General features: G+C 40.9%; 3 protein-coding genes across 10 annotated transcripts in view; 1 reads left to right on the forward strand and 2 right to left on the reverse strand.

Moving 5' to 3' along the window:
- The window catches only part of LOC125767940 (spectrin beta chain), a 28,877-nt gene extending 28,708 nt beyond the window's left edge, over nucleotides 1-169 (reverse strand). For all 7 annotated transcript variants that reach the window (XM_049434934.1, XM_049434933.1, XM_049434929.1 and 4 more), the window contains exon 1: nucleotides 40-169. The gene's annotated coding sequence lies outside the window, so the exon portion shown is untranslated. The remainder of the gene's footprint in view (nucleotides 1-39) is intronic.
- Nucleotides 170-461: 292 nt separating this feature from the next.
- On the forward strand, nucleotides 462-3,162 carry LOC125767953 (signal recognition particle receptor subunit alpha homolog). Its single transcript, XM_049434993.1, has 2 exons — nucleotides 462-815; nucleotides 890-3,162. The coding sequence occupies exons 1-2, from the start codon at nucleotides 699-701 to the stop codon at nucleotides 2,696-2,698; spliced, it is 1,926 nt and encodes a 641-aa protein (XP_049290950.1). The 5' UTR covers nucleotides 462-698; the 3' UTR covers nucleotides 2,699-3,162.
- A 2,033-nt stretch (nucleotides 3,163-5,195) lies between these two features.
- On the reverse strand, nucleotides 5,196-24,567 carry LOC125767952 (oxysterol-binding protein 1). 2 transcript variants are annotated; one of them, XM_049434991.1, is made up of 11 exons: nucleotides 23,373-24,567; nucleotides 18,815-18,904; nucleotides 16,656-16,787; nucleotides 15,125-15,313; nucleotides 14,781-15,039; nucleotides 13,274-13,433; nucleotides 7,666-7,865; nucleotides 7,325-7,572; nucleotides 7,035-7,245; nucleotides 6,330-6,973; nucleotides 5,196-6,250 (listed from the first exon to the last, which is right to left on the reverse strand). In XM_049434991.1, the coding sequence occupies exons 1-11, from the start codon at nucleotides 23,672-23,674 to the stop codon at nucleotides 6,040-6,042; spliced, it is 2,646 nt and encodes an 881-aa protein (XP_049290948.1). In that variant the 5' UTR covers nucleotides 23,675-24,567; the 3' UTR covers nucleotides 5,196-6,039. The 2 variants fall into 2 exon arrangements, with proteins under 2 accessions (XP_049290948.1, XP_049290949.1); XM_049434992.1 differs by lacking the exon at nucleotides 18,815-18,904 and having other exon boundaries at nucleotides 23,373-24,566.
- Nucleotides 24,568-25,817: the final 1,250 nt, after the last annotated feature.

Below are 25,817 nucleotides of genomic sequence, written 5' to 3' on the forward strand. Positions count from 1 at the left end.
ACTAACCGACCGGGCCGGGCATTTTTCACTCGTTCTTACCTTTTCTTCGCAGCTAATGCGACGAGCAACCACTTCCGAACGGCTTCACTCTCTGAAATCCACACCGAAATGAAATGTTTGACAATTCCAATTTTCTTCCGAACCAAACTCCACGCAATTCGCCAGGCTGCGCAATGTACGAACCGTTTGGCATACGTGGAAAAATTATCAAAACTGGCAATTTGACAGTTTCGATTGGTCTTGAATTATTTTTAAACTCGATGTAACATTATATCGAAGTTTTATGATTTTCAGGATCGTGTTTTGATTTATTGGAATCGTTTATGATAAAAAAGGAAAATTAATCATTTGTTTTGCGTAATATTTTGAGGGCAGGTCTGAAAAAGACTAGGAAAAGGTAGCAGCTCCACACACAGCCGTCAAGTGCAAGCAGTGTGACAGCTGCGTTTGACAGAATATGACAACGCAACGCATTTCAAAACAATGTTATCGCCAACACAGCAACTTTGGAACGAAACGCAACTAATTTTATCTGAATCGTCGTGTTTTTGAACCAATCCACACGAAACAAGTGACCGAAAGGAACGATTCATTTGCCATTTTGCTGTTTTCGTTCCGTTGTTATTAGATAGTTTAAAGTTTTTTTTAAGTTTTCCGTTGTTTATTAGTTTGTTAGTATCATCAGTGTTCGGTGAAGGATGTTGGACCTGTTCACGATCTTCACCAAAGGTGGTATCGTGCTGTGGTGTTTCCGTAGCACGAACCAACTCTTTGCACCGTCAGTAAACGCACTAATCAAGAGCGTTATTTTGCAGGTGAGTGGTCCTGTGTAAACTGCCTAACGCGTATTTTTTTTCCTTATACAAGAACATTTGGCTATTTTTTTTAGGAGCGCTCCGGTGTGTACGACCACGATGGGTTATCGCTCCAGTACAAGCTGGACAACGAGTTCGAGCTGGTGTTTGTTGTTGCATTCCAGAAGATTCTTCAGCTGTCGTACATCGACAAGTTTCTTAGCGATGTGCATCTGGAGTTTCGCGATAGGTACAAGAACGATCTACGGGTCGACAATCGCAACTACGGCGATTTCGACTTCAGTGCCGAATACCGGCGCATCCTGGAGCGGGCAGAAAAGTGGGGCCGTCAGCAGGCGACAATGCCGAAGCAGATGCGCAGCTACGAAGATTCGGCCAAATCGAAGAAAACGGTTGCCTCCATGATCGAGCGCAAGGGTGAAGAGAAACCACCCGCAAGCGGTAGTAAGAAGTCTGTGAAGATAAGCGAAAAGAAGAAAGCGGAGCTGATAGACGGTGATGGAGTGGATTCATCATCGCCAAAGGGTAGCTCCAATGGTCCGGAACCGGGAGACGATTTGATCATGGAAAGTCGCAAAAAGTTTGCGGAAAAAATGATGGGCAAGGGTAGCAAGAGTAGCAAGGTGGAGAAGCAAAAGTCACCGAAGTCACCATCGCAGCAGCAGAAATCGGGCAAGCAGATGCGCGTATGGGACCTCGGTGGTAACACGAAGGATCTGCCGAATCTGGACCGCTCGAAGGATCGCCCGGAGGATGTGAAGAGTGACTTTACGCCGAACGATCAGATCATTGGCAGTATGCGGGGAGGCATCCAGGATCTGAACGTTGAGTCGGACAGTGAGGACTATTCGGAAGAGGACGAAGATGAGGACGATGATGCGCTCGAAGAGCAGCGTGCTAAGAAGCAGCAATCAAGCCGCGGTGGCATGTTTTCCATGTTTAAGGGGCTGGTCGGTTCGAAGAATCTGACCATCGACGATATGCATCCAGCGCTGGACAAGCTTCGGGACCATTTAATCGGAAAGAACGTAGCATCCGATATTGCCCAGAAGCTGTGCGATTCGGTTGCCGGCAAGCTGGAGGGTAAGGTGATCGGTACGTTCGATACGATAGCGGCCACGGTTAAGAACACACTGACCGAGGCACTCGTGCAGATCCTTTCGCCCAAGCGTCGTGTCGATATCTTGCGCGACTGTCTCGAGGCGAAACGCGTTGGCCGTCCGTTCGTGATGAGCTTCTGCGGTGTGAACGGTGTGGGTAAATCTACCAATTTGGCTAAAATTTGCTTCTGGTTGATCGAGAACAATCTGAGCGTGCTGATCGCGGCCTGCGACACGTTCCGTGCCGGTGCGGTAGAACAGCTGCGTACGCATATGCGTCACCTAAACGCACTGCATCCGCCGGAAAAGCACGGTGGCCGCAATATGGTGCAGCTGTACGAGAAGGGCTACGGGAAAGATGCGGCCGGCATTGCAATGGAAGCGATTCGATATGCAAACGATAGCAATATTGATGTCGTACTGATCGACACAGCTGGACGAATGCAGGATAACGAACCGCTGATGCGTGCCCTTGCAAAACTGATCAAAGTGAACGAACCGGATCTGGTGCTGTTCGTCGGAGAAGCATTGGTTGGAAATGAGGCTGTGGATCAGCTGGTGAAGTTCAACCAGGCACTGGCGGATTATTCCTCCAACGATCGTCCGCACATCATCGATGGTATCGTACTGACCAAGTTTGACACAATCGACGATAAGGTCGGGGCGGCCATCTCTATGACGTACATCACCGGGCAACCGATTGTGTTTGTCGGTACCGGCCAAACGTACACCGATCTGAAGGCATTGAATGCCAAAGCCGTGGTACACGCGCTGATGAAGTAAGCGCAATCTACTTAGGCAATCATCACCTGGCAGCATATTAGTTGTGGCACCCGTTGTCCATTTGGTTTGGTTCAAATATTCATCCCTTCTGCGTGCGCAACTAGTCACACTCATTTCACCACCCATACGCATACAACGGAATTTACCGAAGTCGCAACGCATCCTTTCCCATGAACGTAAAAGCAACGTTACCAGTAATTCCAATTCACCACCAACAAAACCACCGCAATCGCATTTGCCCATTAATGGCTCCACAGGTAGCCACGCATATAGCTAATAGAGGGAGCAAGGGATCATGAGAAGCAGAAGGTGCAGGAGGAAAAATTTTGATAAACAAAAAAAAACAGAATCGTGCCACCTGATACCACACACACTGCGACGGGAGGTTATGGGTACATTCAGATATCAACCGATCAGATCTTTTAAAAGAAAGTGGAAAAAATATATTAGGTCTTTAAAATACATTTTTATCTGATGTTTTTAATTACTCCGAACGGTTTGTACACATTTGGTATTGCTTGAAACTTCGTCGTTGCGGACCAGCAGACCAGATCCGACAGTTGAGAAAGCCTTACTAGCTTGATCTGCTTGTTGGTGCCTAACATTTCATAACGAAATGATCACCGGTTACTGACGCAAAAGCCCGCAGAAGGTCATTCTGCAAAAGTCGGGAGATTCGAAGAGTTTTTATTGTATTGGTGCTTCGATAAATCTGGAAACTCTGCCCAAGTGAGATTCCTTTTGAAGGATTTTATGAAGATTTTCTCCTCAAACAATTAAAAAAAAAGGCAGACATGACCTTCTCATACATGTTTCTATTCCCAAACCAACAAAAAGTATTCTCAGATTGTTGCTGATGGTTTGATTATGGTGGGATAAGCTTAAAGTTATATACTACGAGCTTACCGAACAAGCCAGAAGAGATTATTATACTATGAATTATTCCAAATCTGTTAGTACCGTTTTATAAAAGCCCTAGAACAGATTTCTTCTTCCCAGCCCAAAAATGATTATGGACGGGAGATTGCTTAAACTCTGCTTATGGTGGGATCATCGTTAAATTATTTACTATGAAGCACTCCGATCAAGCTCAATGAAACAGTTACATCATCTTTTCTTTTTTTTGCTCTCTAAACAAATACAAAATTAAGAAATTGAGTGATTTGGACGATTTGTACCGCTTCCATTTTATTACCTCAAATCGATAGCTTCATAAGCGTATAACGACTAACTCCGTTGGACATTCCTTACATACCGTTCCACACCGGTCTTCCCTAAACAGCCATGCAGCAAAAACCGGAAGTGTACTATTTCCCTTGCCCACCAGCATACATCTCCGTAATCCGAATCCACCTAGAAGTGTATGTACCTTTTACCGTTATCGTGTTCCGTTGGCGTTTTTGGTTTTTGCTGAAGTAATTCGAACATGTGTTAGTAAACGTGCTAGTAGTTATCAGACGGGGGGGTTTTGTGTTGTTTTGCCTTTAAAATCATGCCATTGTAATGAACTTGATTGTAATGCTAATATTGAAGCTTTTTTTGTTTTCTCTTTATCAGTTACTGATTTTGCTATCAACCTTCAATACTACTAAACTTTACGTACAATTTCATATCGAATATTGTTTGTCTAATAGTGTGTTTGTGTGTGTCTGTGAAACGGATGGATTGCGTTTCATAGAAAACAAATTCTACAGCGATTTTTCAGATCACAATGAAATATCACCAAACGTGATAAAAGTTATGCAAAAAGCTATTAATAACTGAAGCTGTCAAAATAAAACCAATCTTGGGTAGATACAATTCAAACAGTCAAAACTGTCCTTTAAAATCCTTTTTAAACAGTTCATTAATTCAGAAAATTTAATTAATCTTTTACGATTAATAACAGATTTGCTATTCACTCATCCGCTAACGGGGTTTAAAGAAGCAATGTTCAAAATAAGAATAAAAAAATCGGGGTTTTCCATAATTCATTAATCATTAACGCTGAGTAACGTTCCACTTATCGCTGGTGAACAATAATTCGTTGTTTGAATGCATTAACTACACTGTATTCTATCCCTGCCGCCGTCTACACATTCAACATGTTGGATAAATTATGTGTTTATTGCTACCACTGGTGTCATTCACCGGGGTTTTTTTTTAGATGAGATGAATGTTTTAACCATTTCTCGATTCTGTTCAAGTTGAAATGGAATCTGTCCCGAACTTTTGGCAATTTCAAATCAATTTTGTATAAAGAATTCATGTCGATTTGAGAAACTTTCCTAAATTGATTTCACCTCTATCTCTACAAACTCCTCTTCAGCTGGAAAAGCATCCAAAAATGGCTGAATATTTTCTCACTTGAGCTCTGTGGAAAATTCTGCAACAACAAAAACACTACTTCAAAAGGTGAAAAATGGCTTAAAACAAACATGAAGATAAAGAGAGTAAAAAATTGACCAAATTGAAGGAAAAGACACAATAGAAAAGAAACACATACACAAAGGAAAACTTAAACTGAACAAAGAACAATGGAACAACACGCCTAGTGTCCACCTATATTCATGAAACAAAATAGTAACAGCTCACATTTGTTTTTTGTTTGTTTGTTTTTCTTTAGGGCGCTGATATCATTAGTGTGTGGATAAATTTACCGCATTTACCGTTTTCTGTACAGGACTATTTTGTTTGGTTTGCTTATGAGAATCCGTTTATAGTTACTACCACCTTTCCATCGGACGCGCACACTTAAACTTTCAAGCTCACATTAAATCCCGGTCTCGCTCCCTCTCTACAATTCGCGCACTTCGCTTGAGTTTATCCGTTTTTCCTTCACCATAAAACACACCTTACCACCCTTCTCCCGTTCTAAGTTCCCTACTGTCCAACGGTATGGTATACAAAATGCTGGCAACCGGTTTTTTTTCACCCGATCATCTGCAGACGGCATATAGGAGTGTCGAGTACACGGATAGGACGCGATGGCAAATACGAATTGCAACGTTGCACACGTTCACAATGCTGCACACTCTCAACCAAGTTATTCGAACATGTTAAGAATCTTGTATTTGTTAAATTAACGTTTTGTTTTTAGAAGATACATGATTTACCTCGACTTTTCTTCTTCCATTTCTCTCGTTCTTCCGTTCTGTCTCTATCACCGACGTTAGGTCATTAGGAAAAGCATTTGCTGCTTAGAGAAACATTGGGAATAAGCAATTTCCAGCTTCTAGCGGACGTTTCCACACATACGAGCGCTTCATTCCACAGCCTAAAACTGGGGGACGAGCGCTTTACGGGGTATCATTTGTTTTTTTTTCTCCTGTTCACAATTTGTTTCCTTCTTCCGAATGGTTTTAGAAAATGGTCGGACATTTCGACCACTCCTGTTTGGCTTTCGAATCCCAGTAAGTGCCCTTGTACACGTGCACCAGCTGGTCGGTACCCTCTTCCTTCTCTTTGCCGAACCAGATCGGTTCGTACGGTGGATACGGTCGCCCATCGGAGGCGGCCGTTTCCGCTTCGGCTTCACGCTGCCGGCGACGAGCTCGTTGACATTCCTCTAACCTACACATTGACAGAAAAAAGGGAACAATAGACGTAAAAGAAAGTCTTTCATCCGCTCAACCTCCGTTTCGATCCGTACCGTAACTTCTCCTGATTACTTTCGTTCCATTTGCCGTCCTCCATTAGTCGCTGATCGGGCCGTAGCCGCGAATCGGTAGGCGCTACGTTCGGTTCCGGTTCGTTCAGTTGGCAGGCGAGTAGTGTGAAGTTGTAGTACTTGTCACTGTCCGGCGGTGGCATACGGCGCGTCCAGGCCGTCTTATAGTTGCCGGTCTTGTATACGGGATTCTCCATCGATCCGCTCGTGGACGTTACTGGTGCGATTTCGATCTTGGAATCCCACGTACCGTTAATGACCCATTTCACCTGGTTGGAGTTGTCCATCACCACGCCCTTCACCCGCCGTTGGGTATCGCGCGTAAAGTACGAGTACGGAAGATACTTTAGGTGACACTTTACTCCTTTCGCACTTCCTTCGCCAAAGATTTCCATATCGCCGTGGTTATCAACCCACAGCTTGCCGACGATGATGTTGTGCACGGTTGTCGTTACCTTGCGCCAGGTATACTTGTTACCGGTGGCAGGAAACTCGACGTGCGTATACCCGAGCGGCACGATCTGGATGTACTTGCCGCGGAATTTCGATGTCATTGTGAACTCTTGCCAGCATCGCCAGCCCCGCCCTTCACAGTATTGAGCGGCCATCGGTGGATGATGAGATACCTGAAAGAAAGGCCGTTCTTTAGGCATTCCATTCCACTTGATTATAATTGTTTTGTATTACCTGCTCATTAATACACCTCCAACCGAGGTCTTCGGTGCGATCACATTCGTATGTTTCTCCTAGCAGTGGATTGAACGGTTTGCCAGTACGATTGCTAGTGGTGGAGTAGCTCGACACGGTAAATGCTGTCACGTACGCAAGCTGCTCGCAGGTATCTTTCGCCTGTGCCGCTTTGTCCAAAATTTCCGCATACTCGAAATCTTCCGTTAATCTGTGAACATTTCCACCCGTTATAGTAAGTGTAGAAATCAAGAATAGGTATTATCCTTTGTTTTGGGATAAAATTTTACCTCTGCAACATTGACAAGGGTTCGTTAAAGTTGACTGGCATCGGTATCTTGGACAGATCCTTGCCGATACAGTTCTTTATGATCGACCACAGGTTGAGCGGATAGTTGGGCTTATCGGTCACGCGTGTCCGCCGTTTGCGTACGACTTTGGAGTGATTCGATAGTGTTGGTGTTAGTGCTTGGCTACTATGTACAGATATCCTGTCCGTCACATCCATATTGTCTAGATTCTCAGCGACTACTAATACCTGCAAAAGAAGACAAACAATGCCAATATTATGTTAATAATCATAAAGGAATAAAGTGGCAAATCGGTTTGCGATGGGCGGCTCTTTACTTACTTGCTGCGTTTCACTGTTTCCTTCTTCCCCTTCCGATGAGCTTCCGGTGGCGTCGTTCGAATTCCGCCGGTGGTTGTGATGCGTTGTGACCGGTATATTTAGTATAAATGAGCTATCTTCCTGCAGTGTTACGGAACCGCCTTCCTCTTGCGCATCGTAGAACTCGTTATCTTCGTCATCCGACGCGGATGTGGTTGCATCTGCAAAAAAAAGAAATATGATTGAAATTGTATTGTTTATCGCCAACAAAGATCAGCAAATGATCAAATATCAGTTGTTGTTTGTTTGCATTAAATCCTTAAAGGCATGCGAGAAGGTACGACCCAAGTCATTATTAATTATTATTTCTTGCAAAGTAAGATGGCCATATGGTGGCGATCTTCTACATTCAGTCCAATACACCGAAGGTCGTAAATCGAACCTAAGCAGGAGCAAAGGACTATTCAGTAAAAAAAACAGAGATACTAGGTCACTAAGCCAATGTGTAAAATATGTACCTTAATACATTTTACGTAGAAAATAATTCTTCATAACAATTCTCTTATAATCAACACATTATTAAGCCTAATCTTGTTATAATGTTCTTGCACTTTGCTCTCCGTTTTATATTACAAAGAAAACCATAATTATGGTAAATTATGTATCATTAGTATTGTCCTGGTAATTTGGTTTCCTAATTGTGTCCGGATTAGTGAAAATGTTTTCTCTTCCTCGAGCTAAACTGCTACTGTAACGAACTGTCCTGCTCAACTGCGATTGATATCGAAAACTCACACGCAGCAAAAGCCCAGAGAGAGGGTCCAGAAATTCTCAGCCGAACCGAAGGTACAAAAAAACCGCCTAAAAGTATGCTTCTGCTACTTCAGTTCTCATCCTTTCTTTTCCTTTGCTTTCCTATAACCACCGCCATACCATGCAGCGTAGACTTCATGGAGCCGATAAAAGGAAACTTTAGGTTCTTTAGTCGGTCAGTTGAACGTGTTAATAATTAAGTTAGTAAGCGTATTCCAAAACAAACGAAGTATAGTTTTTTTTTTATTGCGCCATTACTAAATAGCATTTTTTGCGTTAAAAAGAATTTAATTGAATCGTTATTGCTGTGAATTAGTAATTGTTTACGCCTTTTTCTTTTGCACGCTTGTTTCCATTACGTAGCAGCTGAGTTATTTCAGTACACGTAGAACGCTCTTGAACACAGACGCACAACATGTTCGTCCAACATAAACCAACTGAAATGTGGCATTAGTTACGAACCCTCTTTTGCTTGATTTGTTGAACTATATTTATATTCTGCACATTGCAAAATCCGAACTTGGAGTAATGGCGCGTACAAACTACACTGTCCGCTGGCCTATTTATTGTTACAATTTGCTATCCGTTTCAAGGTTCGTCGTCATGGTGATTACCTTTATGCACGAATAGCCATAAGGTAGCAAAAGTGTAATGCAGTGTTGAATCCGGGTGTTGTTTTTTTTAAATACGATCTTTAATTTTGTGCACGTAATCCTACAACCTTTCTTCAGCTATTCCTTTCGTATGCATGCGAACGTTTTTTTTGTTTCTCACTAAATTGCATCCGTAAACAAAACGGGTTCACCGGAAGGCGGTTTATGGGGTTTTCGGACCACCACCGCGAGCAGCAGTGAAGAAGATCAATCCATTTTCTGCAGCACCACACAGCTGTATGCTTCTATATATAGTAATGGCCAAAGGGATTCTTCCTTCCAATATGCTGCTTCGTTCAACGTTGTCGTCACACTTGGCGAAGCAAATTTCTGCCAGATCACCAAGTATCTAAGGCACACACAGCTGCTACAAACAGAAGAAAACGAACCCGGTTCCCCTTTTCCCAATACCCATTACGTACAGACGCGGATGGTGGCCATGGACTTGCGTGAAGCGTGAACTTACTGTCATAAACTCGCTTGTTTGTTTTTTTTTCATTCGCCACACGCACACTCGCATAGCTATGGCGTAAACGTAGCGAGTAACATCACGAGAAACCTTCGCTAAGTACGGCACAAGGTTACTCGACACAACTGTTGGCGTGTATTCCGTGTACGTTCGATTCGATCTCAGTAGGCCGTAGACGTGGAAATGATGTCACACATGTGAACGTTGTTCTGTTTTTCTTTACCGTTCCCATGTTTGCAGTTCCAGTTATCAATCGGAACGATCCTTTTGTGCATTCTATACCCAGGAAATGGATGATTAATTTACACGTCATGTCACAATCAGCTGATTTCCTCATGAAACCTGCAAAGTCGGCCCCGGTCAACGCAAGCTGATAACACCAACACCGTATGTGTTGGTGGTGACCGGGAACGTGCTGCTGTAGTAGGGTCAAAGATGATGACAATACCAAGGGAAAACATACCCATTCAAACGGTGCCGCGCTATGTTGCCATTACTTCAGCGAAAGGATACGCATGTGTATGCAGTGAACACGTCACGGAATCATACGATAATGGTAGGATGTGTGTCGAAATGTGTGTGCACGTGTGTGTGTGTGTGTATTGTTTTTTTTTTACGGAAAAGCTTGCTATCTCCTAAACCAGTGGCATTGACACTTGCCGCTCTGACGACGTTCACTAGCCGTTCTTGTCGACAGGTATTTGTACCACACACACACACCAATGCCACAGGAAATCACACGATTAGTGGTCGCACAGGGAATGATCGCATTTGCGATAATTTTCAACTCGATAAGGCAAGCAACAGATTCACCGATTCCGCTCACGCACACTGACCGCCCGCACACTTAAAAATCGAAAGTATATAAGACACACTAAGGCACAATACACAATTGACACACTTTGCAACAGGGGGGAGGGAGGATTTATGTAGGAACCGCACAGACAAAGGGCTTATCAATTACGCGATTACGCGCTCCCTGCCGGGGAACCTAGAGCGGAATGAGCATAAAACCGAACTGTCAACCGCCCCGAATGGTTGCGAATTGAAGCAACACACAATAAAAACGGGTAGTCTGCAGTTTGGGCGCTGTTGCAACACCACTACAAACGCACACGCTTTGCGCTGTACGGTGACAGTGGTGAGCGCGAATGTAAGTCTAGCTGCGAATAAAAAAAAAATAGCACGCCGAGTTTGATTTTTTTTATCCAATCGTAGTAGACAGGAAATTTTGTTTTGTTACCATCAGCGGAATATTTGGTTTGTATGGCCATCCGTTGTTACCAGTGTGGCTAAACACACAGGGTTAATGCCACGTGTTTTTAGTGACATCAGCATAGCTCATTATTTATGTTGTCTGGCCCACAATTTCCACAAAGGCGTTGAAGAAATTTAAGCCAAATACAGTCGATTATCCGTGCTCATCGGGACTCAGCCCCTGCCGGATAAGCGAATATCACGGATAATAGGCACAACTCTTTTGATTGATAAATGTTAGTGTTTAGTGTGCAATGGGTGGACTTTTTCTTCTAAAGCAAGATGTTAATTTTCTTATTTGCACTTTGCAAAATAAATCTGTACTATTTGGTCGAGCTTAGGCTAATTATATCATTTCCTATTGAGACTTTTATTTCTTGCCATCATTAGTTTGTAGTGAATATGTCAATTCGCATTTGGAACTGTCATTTCCGAGCTGCACGGATAATGGGACAGCCGGATAAAAGGTACCCGGATAATTGGCGCTCCACTGTAATACCTAATGTTCAGATTAAATTCACAATAGAACGTATAATTAACAATTGTTAGTAGCTTATTTGAAGCAAAAAATAATAATTTAAGTTCAAATTTCAGTTTTTGGTTTATTTAAAATGCAAAATCCAAAATTTCCGATTGCACCCCAAACAAAAAAATAGTGTTGTGCTTATAGAATCTTTTGAATAGAGTCATTCATATGAATCTTCAGTGAAGAGTCATTCGAATCATGAGCCGATTCCTTCTTTATTATTCGCTGAAAACAAACTTAAGGCAACTTAAGGGGTGGAGAGGCAACCACATAAATCATTGCTGTCCCGAAACTTAAAGGATTCATAATTCAATGAGGATTCATGAATCTACATAATAGAAATTCAGAGTCATTCACTAAGTTTAAACATTCGTTTAGATTTATGAATCTGAAACAAATTCGCACAACACTACAAAAAACCTAAATGTGTATGAAAGCATCTTTGATCTTATCAACGTATCTGCTCAATAGGTGCTCAACAAAAAAGAAAGAAACAATCGACTCCGAATGGTATATTACATTCTTTACTTAATGCGACCGCTGTTAGGACCTGCTAATGAGCTCAATTTTAATCGTACCGAGCATCTTTCGGGACTGCTAAATTACCAGGTGCGTGAGTAAGGGCCATAAAAACTGGAACGTTAACATGCGCTTTAACCAAACCACCACCTGTCGTGGTGCCTCTTTTGTACTTAACTTTGTGTGTTTCTTTTTTTTTTGCAACAATTTTGATGTTGCCTAATTTCAACACTATTGACCATTGCCAGATACTTCCGCAAAATGTCGCACGCTTGATTACTTGATTAATCACCAATTGTACTGTCGCCAAATGGGAATGGCATGTGTGACTCGTGTAAATCCAGTTTGGTGCAGGGCAAAGCTAAAGACTTGCACGACTGCACGGCAACACCGTAATCGCCAAATGGGGGGAACAATGGTTCAAACCCGTTGCGAAGCAAGTGCAGGTGTACTCTGACCCTGTTGGAAGTGATTGAAGTTGCTAGAGCATCTAGTGGCGTGATTCGACCGCTTGCGCTAAGGCTGGAAGGGCGCACAAACGATGATGGCCTTCATTCGATGGGCCGTGTTCCGTATACGGGTAAGCGGGGACCAGTTTAGTGAGCACCGTGCACGACACATTTTATGTCACAAATTGCTCGTTATAGTTTACTACCAGCAATAAGTTTTATCTAACACGTAGTTCGGCTACCATCCAACCGCTGAATTTTCATAATTTACGTACATGCGTTTTTTTTGTTTAATATTCGTTGGAAGCGGTAAGAGCTTTCAAAGGTGAAATAAATTTCCAATTTCACAGCGTAGCAGGTATGACGCAAGACCTCGCAGGCGCACATTTAAAACAACGGACAAATAACAGAACACATCTAATAAAATCACATATGAATCTGTGGCGGCATACGGAAGAGGACTGTGATTTCCATTCCAATCGATGTTGTGCCGAACACAGCAGTCCGAACGAACGGAATCTTCTTCCGCTTGGCAAACATGCGCCAAAGCCAACACATACCGGTTTGGTTAATTGATGGTAATTCAATTTGCCATCCCAAAATTGGGAAGGTCAACAAAGCCCAGCGGACGGCATCACACGTACATCCGTGTTGTCCCGCAGACAACCTATAGAAGGTACGAATTTCTCACCTTCAATCTTCTACATGCGTCGTGCAACAAGCATTCGGAGATAAGGATAGAAAGTCCAACAGCCGGTAGTAGAAACAACGTCACACTACCAGCTTTAGTCATAACCAGACCGTCTGTGTGTGTGTGTGTCGAGATTGAAATGGCGTCTCGGATTATAGCATGTTGTCAACGGTGGTAAAATAGGGCATTTGCGTGCGGTAATATGACTTTTCCGAATCCTCTGGTACGCTTCTTTCAGTAGGCTATACTCACTGGGCCTGTGACGAGTGGCTGCCTGTTCCAGGTGTGAATGTTGTCTCGCTAACTGCTCAACCATTTCCTCTAGGTGTAGCTTTTGGTCACGTTCGTGCTGCAACATTTTAGACCATTTGTGACCCTGGGTCTGCGCTGTTTGTAAGTAATCCGAACATGCCTGCAACAAAGTACAATACGTTTATTAACATTTTACGTGTCTTCCGTTCTTCTCGTACGAAATTACAACAATTAACACAACAAACCATTATGTAAGAAGATTAGTTAGGGTCTCGTAAATTTAAACGACAAACCCCTTAAAAATTACATCCTACGACAAACGAGAATTCTGTTCCGGTTCAGCATTGATTTGTACCGTTTTCCTGCATGACAAAGGAATTATTTTAGATAATCTGTCTGCCAATGTACCGAGTGAGTACATGGTACGCGTATTGTGCGTTTTTTTTGTGCCTAGTCACCGCATCCGCGATAAGTCCGCGGACTCGCACATTCACGTGCCCAGAAGTGGGCGCCGGCAAACAAAAGTATTGTAAGCGATATCGTCTGACGGAGGAGAAGCCGTCTTTGTTATCTAGGCGTTTCTTTATTTAGACACAGTAAATGGAGACATTTCATATGACACATTCCATTCCATACAAGAAAGAGAGAGGGTACAATTACAAAACAATTGCTGCTTTTAGTTTCAGTTGTTTTTTTCGATCACACTTTTTCCTCTGTATCGATTACAAATGACAAGGTTTTGGAAGTGGCGAAATATAATAACTTTTTATAGTAAAGTACTCTGAATGTAGTATAAAAATATAGTTTAAATCAGATTCATAATGATTTATGCAAAAAGCCTCTTCTTGAGGTTTTCTATAATTTAATAGATGATTTTCCTCCTAATTTATTTGTGTGGATTATAATTTTTGATTCGTCAATTGTCGAACATTTTGAATAACCGTCTGGTCTATTAAAAAGTTTGCCAAATTTTTAACGTCAAAAACGTTAAAAGACCACACGGTAAGACGTTATACTAGGTTGCTATAAAAAATCTTCTTATGTAGCACTATAACCTGAAGGAAGGTCTTGGCTTGTCATTTTCCTTAGCTTAAATAACCGTAGAAGGATAGTCAATCCTGCGTATGGTAGTTCGGTCCGGATTGGATTTGATACCCGGTTCCGTCGCTATAAAAAACCCGCCATAAAAATTGTGAAGATGTGAAAAACACGTTTCTACTTGAGTTGACGTTTCTGTGATCTAATCCTGAATTTTGTCCATTGCAACCAAATTATTTTTACTACTTTGTGGGACCAAAATGTTCCAATTATAATAACCGAACGAAATTGGATTCGAACCACAGTTATTTTTGTATAACAGACCACTGAAACACACGACTATCGTCGAACGTCTTTGACTACACAAAGTACATACATAACTACAGCCAAACAAAAGATATCATTCACATTTACTCATTTTATCGTCAGCAGAGACTGATCCGTCTGTTTAACCTATTACAATACTTACATTGATCATTGCATTGGACGATATTCTGAACAGTGTCGCACGTTCGCTGACAATTTTCGTTTTGTTCGCAAGATCGTCACCCGTTTCCAGCTCGGAAAGGGCCCGTTGCAGGGCGGCCCCATGTTTGGTGATAAGGTCGTAACATGTTTTCAAATTTTCTAACCTAACCGTCAGCTCCCGCACGACCAAATTCAGCTCCTCGCTCGGTATCGTGTTGGCCGTATTGTCCTCCTCCTCTTCATCACTTTCCATCGCACGGCTGTAAGGTGAAGCAAAGGGGGTTCGAGATTAGTTTACACACAGGACGGATACAGGACGGAAGGCCCAACTATATAATACATTACATTGCCTTCGCCTTGGCCAGCTCCAGTGCCGTCACCCAGGACTGCCGTTCGACCTCGTTGGCGGCCTTGATGTGGAATGTCTGCGTGCCACCGTTCGAGATGACGAAGGTGCAGGAATCGACCGTGTGGATGAGAGCACCGTGCAGCGATATCGTGCCGCGACATGTGTGCGCCATTTCGGCCTGATTTCTGTATTCGGTGCAAACATATCCGCAGACGCATGGAAACAAATCCAAAAGAAGAAAAAGAAGAAACGGAAGTGCCAGTCAGTCGACAAACATTCGCAGTAAACCAGTAGAGGGCAACGCAGTGTTGGCATGTTTTGTGTAGCAGAGAGAAAAAGAAAGAAAGAACAGAAAAAAAACATCGGATATTCAAGCACAGAGAAAAACGAAAAAGAAAGGATAGAAAACCGAATGAGGGAATCGATAGGGGGGGGGGGGGGGGCGCGATTTGTGGCATGTGAAAAATAGTGAAGAAAAAACAAAACGATAAAAGGATAGAGAGAGGACAAGCAGTTTGGCAGCGCGTTTAGGGGAATGCGTGGATCGTAGCTTATTTCCGAAAGCACCCATTACGAATTGAAAGAAACAGGATTCCTTTCCGATCCCGTGGTAATTTGTGGAAAGATATCCTTTTCTTTCTTATTTTTTTTTTGCTGTTGTGCCGTGCTATTTTATCGAAATCAAAGCATCCGATCGAAACGCAAGGAAATGGAGAACCAAACATGGGATAATAATTAAATGAGCGGTGAATTAAAACAAACTCCCCATTAAAGGGGAAAAGATAACAGATAACAGCAAGCAATGAACACAGAAAACAGGAGACAAAGAGCGAAAGGATGTGGATGATGTGTTTACAGGCTTTTATAGCAAAAAAAAAAACATTTTATAGCAAAAAGGCGGAATAGAGCTTTCGGGTTTTGTGTGTGTTTTAAGGCAGTTTTGAAAAGCTGATGGAAAGGACATTAGATGAATGCGATAGCCAACGATTATCTACAGCCGCCACCATTATCTTATTATCTACAAATGTCTTGCTGGAGCAAAACATAAATCTTGCTTCACAGTGAACAAAAAAACCACACAGCGTTTACAACATTACTGTTCCTTCTACTTCTGTAAAATGCTGCCGCTCGATTGGATGTTAATGTCTAGACATGTTAATGACCTTAACTATATCCTTAATGTGCCAAAAAGGGTGTGTGTGTGTGTGTGTGGAAAGGAGTTGATGTGTTTATTAACAAGTACTATTTCTGATGTCGATCAGAAGCTTATCTAGGTATGTTTTTGCTTTGCTTTTTTTATTTACTTCTAGTGTATGATACCGTCACCATTAACATAACAGAAACTAGCACGTACTCAAACAATGGGCATTAGTAAACAGGAACCAGAACGAGGCATCAGAACCACTAAAAAAAACCACCCCATTCCGTCCCACCATTTTCTACTACCCTTCTATTATAGTACAACAAAACGCTACAAACACGACGGTGTGTGTGTGTGTGTGGGGGTGTGTGTTTAGTTTTAATTACTTTTTCAGCTTTTTGCTATGCTTCTTCATCAGCGCATTGCTGCTATTGCTATTCGAGTCTGGCAGGGAGGAGGGTACCAATCTAGTTGGAGAACGTGGGGCTCTTAAGCATTGCATCATGGTTCCTTTGCTCCTGCGGGGTAAATTATTGGGAGGGGGGATAAGGTCAGTGTCTTGCGCTGCATAAGTGTGTGTAAAAAAAAGGGACGATGGATGGATGGATGAAAACGTGGACACACGGGGTTGTCCTAGGGTTTTAGTAATCGGATTGGATAAAAAAAAGAATATGCATCTAAAACAGGAAAAAGAAAGAACAAAACAATAATAAAATGAACAAAACATAATTCTTGTTAAATTTGTTTCTACCATCCTTTGCTATCCTCTTCTTTGCAAATCGTTTTTAATTACGGTTAGAACGTCGTATATCCGTGCCTATCCGGACCCGGGACAATGGTTGGGGAAAAGTGGACAACACGTGTACAAAGTACATCTGGTTTTGTTGACACTTGAGTTAGTGCATTAGTTTTTTTTATTAAATGCACGTTTTTATTACACTTTTTATTTAATTACTTTAAAATACTTAATAATTTTCTGATTGAAAATGAGAAAATACAGTACGGTTCACTTAATTGAAGCGTTTGAACTGTTTCCCGCCATCGGTTTAGTATATCAAATCGTGTTTCGAACTGTCATTTCTGAACGGCACGGATAATCCGACACACACGAATAAACGATGTTCCACTCTATTTCGTTATGCTACAACAATTTGGAAAAAAACATTTAGAACTGAAAGATAGTAAAGAAACAAAGAAAAAGGAAATATAAAATGCTTAAATGTGTAACATTGTATTTCTTTTTTTTTCTTAAGGTAACCATATGATAAAGGAATGAAAAAAATGGTTACACTTGCGTTAAACTCTTTTGTGTTAAGAATATGCGTCTCCACCGATCCCTCGAAAACACATGCAAACCACAAGCAAAAAAAAAACGAAAAATCGTTGAAAAACTGATACGTGCCATTTGCATGCATAATTGTTCTGTATGACACCAAACCTGTTTTATAAATCTATCACAAACAAATGTTTTTCTTCAGACCTTAACTTTTCTTGTTTTGAAATAGTTCTCCTGTCTGTTTAATAATTTAAATTTCAGTTTTATTTTAAGTTAAAGTATACTTTTTTATATTTTATGTTTTTGTTTCCTCGTACACATCACATCGATTTTATTATTTATTTTGACGTAAAATATTAGTTACACGTAAAGCATTTAGAAGTGTATTGGATTATTTAAAGTACGCAAACTACTAATAACGATACAAGTTTTAATAAAACAACATACAATTCTATTTAATAAACGTGTGTGGACGGGTGGACGGATTTGAAAAATAGTTTTAATGTGCACATAACGTTTTTAGTAGCAATCAATACATATGAAAATGACGTCGTTATCGAAAGGTGAGAGCTACATAAACATGCTTTTAGATTATTTTTATATATTTTTAAAGCAAAACAGTTGACATTATTTTCTTGAAATTGAACATGATCTATCGTTCACGAAACCTCCCAGTCCGTTGTCTTACTAGCGACCGCACAGTAGCAGTTTCAACGAAAGAAAGCAATGATCAAAAAACACTGACAGTTGGAAAGTGAAGTGCAACTGTCAGATGTTCAACACAACATAAGCTAATGAATAAGCTTAGAAACAGAGCGATCATAGGAAACCATACATCAAAAAGAGAGGGTGTGATTGAAACGCATATTTGAACCTTTTCGTGAGCAGTGCAAAAAGGTAGCTTTAAGATATGACAAAAATAAATGCAAAATACAAAAAAGAGCATACAAAAAGAGTATAACAGAAGTAATAGATAGATAGAAACATCAATAATGCAAGAAAGAGCGATAATGAAAACAAACGAAACGAATACTAACATCAGAATAGATAAGTTAAAAACAAAAAAAAAGATAAAAGAAAAGTTTCTAAAACATGAATCAAATGCTTTCATTAATACGAAATGAATGTAAGCCTAGGCAGATACGATTTCCAAACTCCGATAGAAAGGAAAATGTTTCGCAGATTTGCTCATTCCACGTCGTGTTGGTGTTTTTTTTTAATTGTTTTTTTTTTGTATTCATCCCTTCGGGGGGGAGTCGCTCTACTCACTCGGGTCGGGGGCCTTTCCTGCGGCGTCTTATAGATAATTTGCCCGCGGCACTTCTGCCCCCAGCATACGGTCCGGCTCCATGTTCAGCCCTGTTTGATAGCAACAAACACCCCAGAGTCAAATCAGATTGTGATTGTTGTGATCCTTTCAGTATTTTAATATTTTTTATATTGTGTATGTGTGTTTTTTTTTATTTGAATTTGTGTATCATATGAAAAAGGGTCACTGAATGCTGCTTATCGCATTTTTACCGATCAGAAAGGTTTCTTGTTTCATATTATTATCATTATTATCATCTAACAATAGGAAGCAATTTAAGCAATCTTTTTTTTATTGTTGAATGTGAATCAATTAAACCGATACGAATCATAATATACAATCGAAACAAATTCATATTAATCATAAATAAGATATAAACATTTTTTTTTCACTAAAAATAACATGCTGTGTAAGAAGAGTTAGTAAATTAATGGATAAAATTAATAATAAAAAACAATGAAAAGCTATGAATGATTCATATGAACACAAAGAAAGCAAATCTAAACCAAATTAGTAAGCAAGCAAAGAGCAATGATAATTTAGAGGCTACCATTTGAAAGTCATTTGCGATTCATATGGATGATGACATAAATTTCAAATGACACACAAAATGTACGCTGGCGTTACGGTCGAAATTTATTTTACACCCGGTGTTTTTTTTGCGAACCATGCAAAATTCACAGCAGTGCAAAAAGCAACTATGTACATGTGTGTAAGTTGAACCGTGTATGGTAAAGAGTAAAATGAATAAAATATCTAATTCTCTATACCAATCAGCAGGGGGTAGAAGCATAAGGTTGGACATAGACGAAGCGAGATTTACGCGGATCGAGTAATACGCAGGTGTCAATTTTGGTATAACGTCGGTCAAACAGGCGAGTAAACCGCGCCTCGTGTATGGACCAAACCGCGTACGCAGTGCCAATAGCTTAAGAAAATCTATTTACTGCAGCTATAAACCTACTCTTTTTGTTGTAGTTTTAAGTCATTGTAGCGAAATCTTTATGTTTTGGTTCTTCTTAACCAGAAAATCATCAACAAAATTGTAAACAACTCTTTATGTCATCGATCTCGCTACCGAGTAAACGCAGAGTTGCTGCACTTCAACAACTCTGCGGAAACGCGGGCGCGATAGCAGGCGCGGCAAATTTGACACCTGAACTGGGCTAAATCTGGTATAAACTAGCCGCGTATTACTCGATCTGCGTAAATCTCGCTTCGTCTATTTCCAACCTAAGTAAACAAACCAAAATGTATGATTCATTCAAAAGACTAGGATGCGCATTTTGTTAAATAATTAAATGAAAAAAGATCGACAAAAAACCAAAAAAAAACACAGTTTTTACACGGAAACAATGTATTATAAATATTGTTTGCATCAAACGAGCATAAAAACTTTTTTGCAAAGATTATTTCCGATCTCATCCTATCTAGCCTAACTTGCCTTTTACGGTGATTATTGTTATTTTTAAACCTATATGACGGATATTTTTGAATACATATTCAGCAACATACTAACAGCATGTGTTTTGTAATATACAGTAGAACGTCGATTATCCGGGGCAGATTAACCGGCGGGCGGATTAACCGTGCGCCCAAAATTGATAGCTGTTCAACCGTAATGAACATTTGTTCTGCCGTCAGATTGGTTAAAATTATTAATATCGGCATCATAAAGATATATTTCAAATGATTTTATTTTACGTTTTAAATTTTAATCGTTATTTGATAATAATTTGCTTCATCCAGAATCATTTTAAGCATTCAAAGGATCACCATAGTATAGTATATAGATACTATATACGCTTTATTTAGTTAGAAAAATGACCTTGATATTGAAGGGACTATTATCCGTGGAAATCGATTAACCGCCATCAGTTCGGTCCCGAACACCCCGGATAATCGACGTTCTATTGTACTTTAAAAATTTTAATAAACAAATTGGTAGAAATATCGACTGCATACGCAAAATGAACATTTCCCTACTAAAGCCATTTATCCTGGTATCATTTAAACGAGTATCGGATTATTCGTGCTGCTCGGAAATGTCAGTTCCATTGGTGATTTGACATATAAACTGCAAAACCAATGACAGCAAAATAAGAAGAATGCAATAGCGTATTTTGCTACAGTTTGCTTCAGTTTAAACAAAAGTTACAGGTGACTGTTTAAGATTTTGGGGAACGAAACAAAACTGTTCAGGTTTTAATTATTCTAATTCAGGAAAAATGTTGTTCTTGGATTTTTTTTTTCAAATAACATTTGATTTCATTTCAATAAATGCAATAAGCAATTTATTCATTCTGACGCTAATGATGTCCCATAGTAGTGGAATAAATTTTCAATTTATTCGTCATAATATGTAAAACCACGAATTATATGCTCTTATACTTTCTTATTTTTCGTATCATTTTTTAATCATATAATTATTGCAACCAGGGTAACTCTAAAGATTTGAACAGAGCTGTATCTACTGTAATCTACTGCATCCTTCGTCTAGAATTTTTATTTCAACATAAAATTCTCATAAAAAGTGTCCTGTTTGAACACAAAACAACCAACGGCAAACAGGTTGCAAAAGACAATTTAATAAATATTTCAACAACACACCAACTGTACACACACAATTCGTTCCCTGTTAACGCTAACAGTTGACAAGTCCAATGTACTCGAAATGCTGGACGATTTCAAAAATTGATAACGTCCCTAGGAAGGCCTAGCCTAGATGAGATAGGAATGTTGGGGTTTAGGTGTTTCGTACCGTTCCTGCCCTTTGCCATACCGAGAGGGATTGAAGCGGGATCATCTATTCCCGTTGCCCGATAAGACGGACCTGGTCATTAAACCCCCATTCAAACTACAACCCCTACCCCTCCGGTCGCCCTTGGCATTCGCAGTTTAATGTGAATACAATCGTAATTCTTGGGAAACGATGGGATCTCTCAGCAGCAGCAAAACAGAACTAAGGTGGTCGTCGTCTCACACAGAGGCACAAGAAAACTCGAACAGTATTTTGCGCGTCGTGTCGTATTATTATGCAAGTAGATGGCCTTCCATCGAAAGTTTTCACCGTGACGTAACAGACGGTCGGATTTCTTCCAGAATGTAGCTCTAGCAGTTTTTCGATTTATTGCTCTCAATTTCAACACCATTCTACCAAGAACAATGTCCTTCTAATGGTGTAGCTGGCGTACTGAAGTAGGGCGAGCTTAGCGCCACACGTTTTCCTCATTCGGTCGAAAATAGCTATTATTACGAATATCAAAATTTCGAAATGTCCTTTGTCACTGTCGTATTCGGACGGTGGACAGGTTACCCGGCGTACCTTTCCTGTTTTTATTGCCCCTCTTGATGCTCTTGGGGACGCTGGCAACAGATAAACAATCCCTTCTACTGCTTCTTGACTAATACCGAAAACCTCTTCCACACCTACATATACCAGCGAACGAAACGAACGACGTATCGCAGCAAAAACAATCGCCTGCGCCTGCACCAATACCAGAGCTGCTGTACCCTTCTGTCGATCAAGACGTTCGAACGCCTAAAAGCGTCCGTGTTGTGTTGCATCATAGCTGCAGCACCACCTTGAACCGTTTTCTTTCGGGGTTTTGTTTCAACCCCAAAGCTTCTTTTGCTCCCTCAAAAAAATATGGAATCCCCCAGCATTAGTTCCAACGTGCTTTTGCAGGTGCAGAACAGTGAGCGATGAATATTTCGCGGGCTGCTGAGATTTTACACCAGTTTGGCGTTATAAATAGTCTGGCTACAAAGCAAAGCGCAAAGATGAGATGGATGACAGGTTGAAATTAACAAAAAAAAAAACAAGCGGCAATGATACTGTGGTTGATGGGGCACAAAGCTGTTGGATGACACACTACCGGGTGGTATTTATGTGGTGTAAATTAAGTAAAAAGAAAACTGAAAACTTCTCTTTCACTGTCGCGCGAGCAGAGAAGGTTGGTGTGGTGGTGTGACGACTGTGTCCCGTCCCGGTGGAGGATTTAAAGTGCGGAGTCTGGCGACTCTTAAATATCAGACAGTAGACGATAGGTTTTTTGCTACACTTGCTCTGTGTGCTAAAGCTTACTTGCAAACCAATCTAAAAGAAAAATAATAATTTTGTTAATAAATTGAAGAGGTTTTTTTTTTAATAACAAAAGAATTAATTCGGTAAAGATACCCAAGAGCCGCCAGTTAGGAGTTACGATAGGATAGAACCGATTTACCAATAGTGTTTTGGTTTTAACTAAATTATATCAAACACAACGAATACCACATCAAAACCGAAAAGGAAAAGGGGGATAAAGGGAGGGGAGTTTTTAGTTAAATAGAAATTAGAAGAAAAACAAAACAATAGTAAAACAAGACCGCGAGGAAATATAAATTAAGACGGTTTTTTTTTGGGGCAAACCGAAGGTCATATAATTTGGTACTGACGGAAGTGTAACGGTGTGGCAAACATACTGACGCACTATGGAAATGAGCATAATCGCTTGTGATGCAACACGACCATCCTACCTGTAATAGGACAACACGCCTTTCGACAGCACGAACCACCGTTTCTGGTATCCCTTCAGGTAGTTGGTCCACTTTAGCAGCCAACCCTTCATGTCGGGTTCCGCCTGAGAGGCTGCTGCCACGGTGCTGGACCCGTTCGGATTGCCACCGGTGTTGTTGCTGTTGTTCGCTACAGTGCTTGCCACAACAGTAGCTGCAGCGGTAGCAACCACACCCCCGACCACACTGCCAGGCACACTGACCAGTGTTGGGGTTGTGCCTCCGGCAGGTTTTGCCGATCCAGGCATTGGTGTTTCGGACATTTTTTTTTCGATGCTTTTCTCGAACTCTTCCTTTTTTTTGGCCACAAAACCACACAACTATGCCACGGGTGCGAAATGGAAGAACGGGCTACGATCACACTGCGATTGCTGCAGAAAGCCACACGACTTGATGACGATCTGGGATTTCGTCGTTGGAGGCCACCTTCCAGTGGAGCAACCGAATGATACTGACTCGTTCTAATGATGTGACCGACGCGACGACAACGATGACGACGCTGACGACGGCAGCCACTCGTGCACCAAGGACGTTTTCTTCTGCTAGTCTTCAAACTTCACGGCAGTAGGCTTTGTTTTTGTTGCCAATCAAACACACACAGAGAGCACAGCGACGGAGCAACCCTCCCACCCCAAAAAGGAGATACTGGCAACAGTCGTACCGATTGGAGCACTAGTGCACACACACACACACGTTGATTTTGGATGGTAGCGATTTTATTGATTACGGAAACACAATCGTACAACACTGGTCGGGACACTTGACACAAATCACCAACACGGAGACGATTTACGCACTGGCAACTGGACGGTGCTCGGATGCATCGAATCTAATCGAATATTCCATCCGAAGACAGACACATAGCCACAACCCAGTGCCGTGAAAGAAGAAAGGGTGCAAACAATCCCAGACCCACTGCACACGTTACGGCTAAAAACCCGTGGCGCTGCCCGATTGTTACGGCTCCGTCCAGTGTAATTAACCCTATTTTCCCTGCTGTGCACGTTGGTGGACTGGAATAATATGTGAAAACGGATTCACTAGATCACTTTTGTTTTAAGGAAAACACACACGTCCAGCCACGTCCACCAATTTTTGCAAATTTGAGCAAAGTGGCTGTGGATGAGGTACGTGCATGCAGCAAGTTTTGCCAACAGATGTCTGGCCAAAAAGGGGAATGAGTGTGACAGTAGTCAACCAGCAAGATGGCCGAAATGAGCTCTATTTCTTATAGTGGACTTGTTTAACAATTTGCACTTTGTCCCAAGAGTATTCGTAGCAGAAAAAAGAAGTAGAAACGACTTATTTGCCTATTACAAAACGTCCGAAAAATATAAATAGTTGATTGGACAACTGTCAAAATAATATTTCCCATGGCGGCCATATTAATGTAATGTAAACACCTTCTCTTTTGACGTTGACTTCGTGCTGTCAAGAGGCAAATGTCAAATATTCGTTTTGTTTTTAATTTGAACAGGTTGTTTGGAAGCATACATTAAAAGTGAATAAGTTTGAAGAATATGATCAATATTTAGTAAGCGGCCTTGTATTTGATGCAACTCAGCGTTATTTACGTTGTAATAAAAATTTTACTTGTCATGGAGTTGGTGGAATGCGTCTAAATTCTAATAAGGATGCAGCTGTTGAACATGTAACGTTCCATATCCGCTTCTGAAACATGAGCATGATCAACTTCCGTAAATATGGTTTGTAAAACCTTGAACAGTTCCAACAAATACAGCAAGTGCGTAAATGAAATGATTTAATTATTCTTCCTAAAGTGAGACAATTTCAAATGTGCAGGAATGAGTGAGAAGAAACTGCAGCAAATTTCTCACTCGAGTGAGAAAACTGCTCGACAAATAAAGCTTTGGAAGCTTCGAGCAGAATGCAGCTTCGAGCACGAATAATCCGACAAGCCATCTGGTTTAAACTAACGGTTTTGCCCAAAATATTTTGAACAAACAAAAAAAAGTGATTTGTTTGAAGATGAAAACACACAAATGCGCCAAATTTTTGATACTGCAACATTTCTATTGGAATTTGTAGCGTATTGCATCGATTGTCTTAAAATTCATATTAATCCAGATGAATTAAAAAGGTATTTCATTGCACACATTATTGTTCTTAGGCTATTTTTACAATTTCAATAGTTAAATTATTGTCATAAGAAAACAAAAAAAAAAGCATTCTACATTGCACTAGAATGTTCTTCATTTGTATATTGTGCCCAGAACCATTCCCAACGTTCGTCTTCCTTTTTGATGGAGACGCCTGGTGTCTCACCGTTCGGAAAATAGTCTCTAATTCAGAGAACGTATTATTTCATCTGCACACAACCGATACACACTGATACAATGACTTGTTTGATGCACAAAAACGATACACGATAGTTAAAAAAAAACA

Source organism: Anopheles funestus, chromosome 3RL (assembly GCF_943734845.2).
Source record: "Anopheles funestus chromosome 3RL, idAnoFuneDA-416_04, whole genome shotgun sequence".
Taxonomy (NCBI): Eukaryota; Metazoa; Arthropoda; class Insecta; order Diptera; family Culicidae; genus Anopheles; species Anopheles funestus.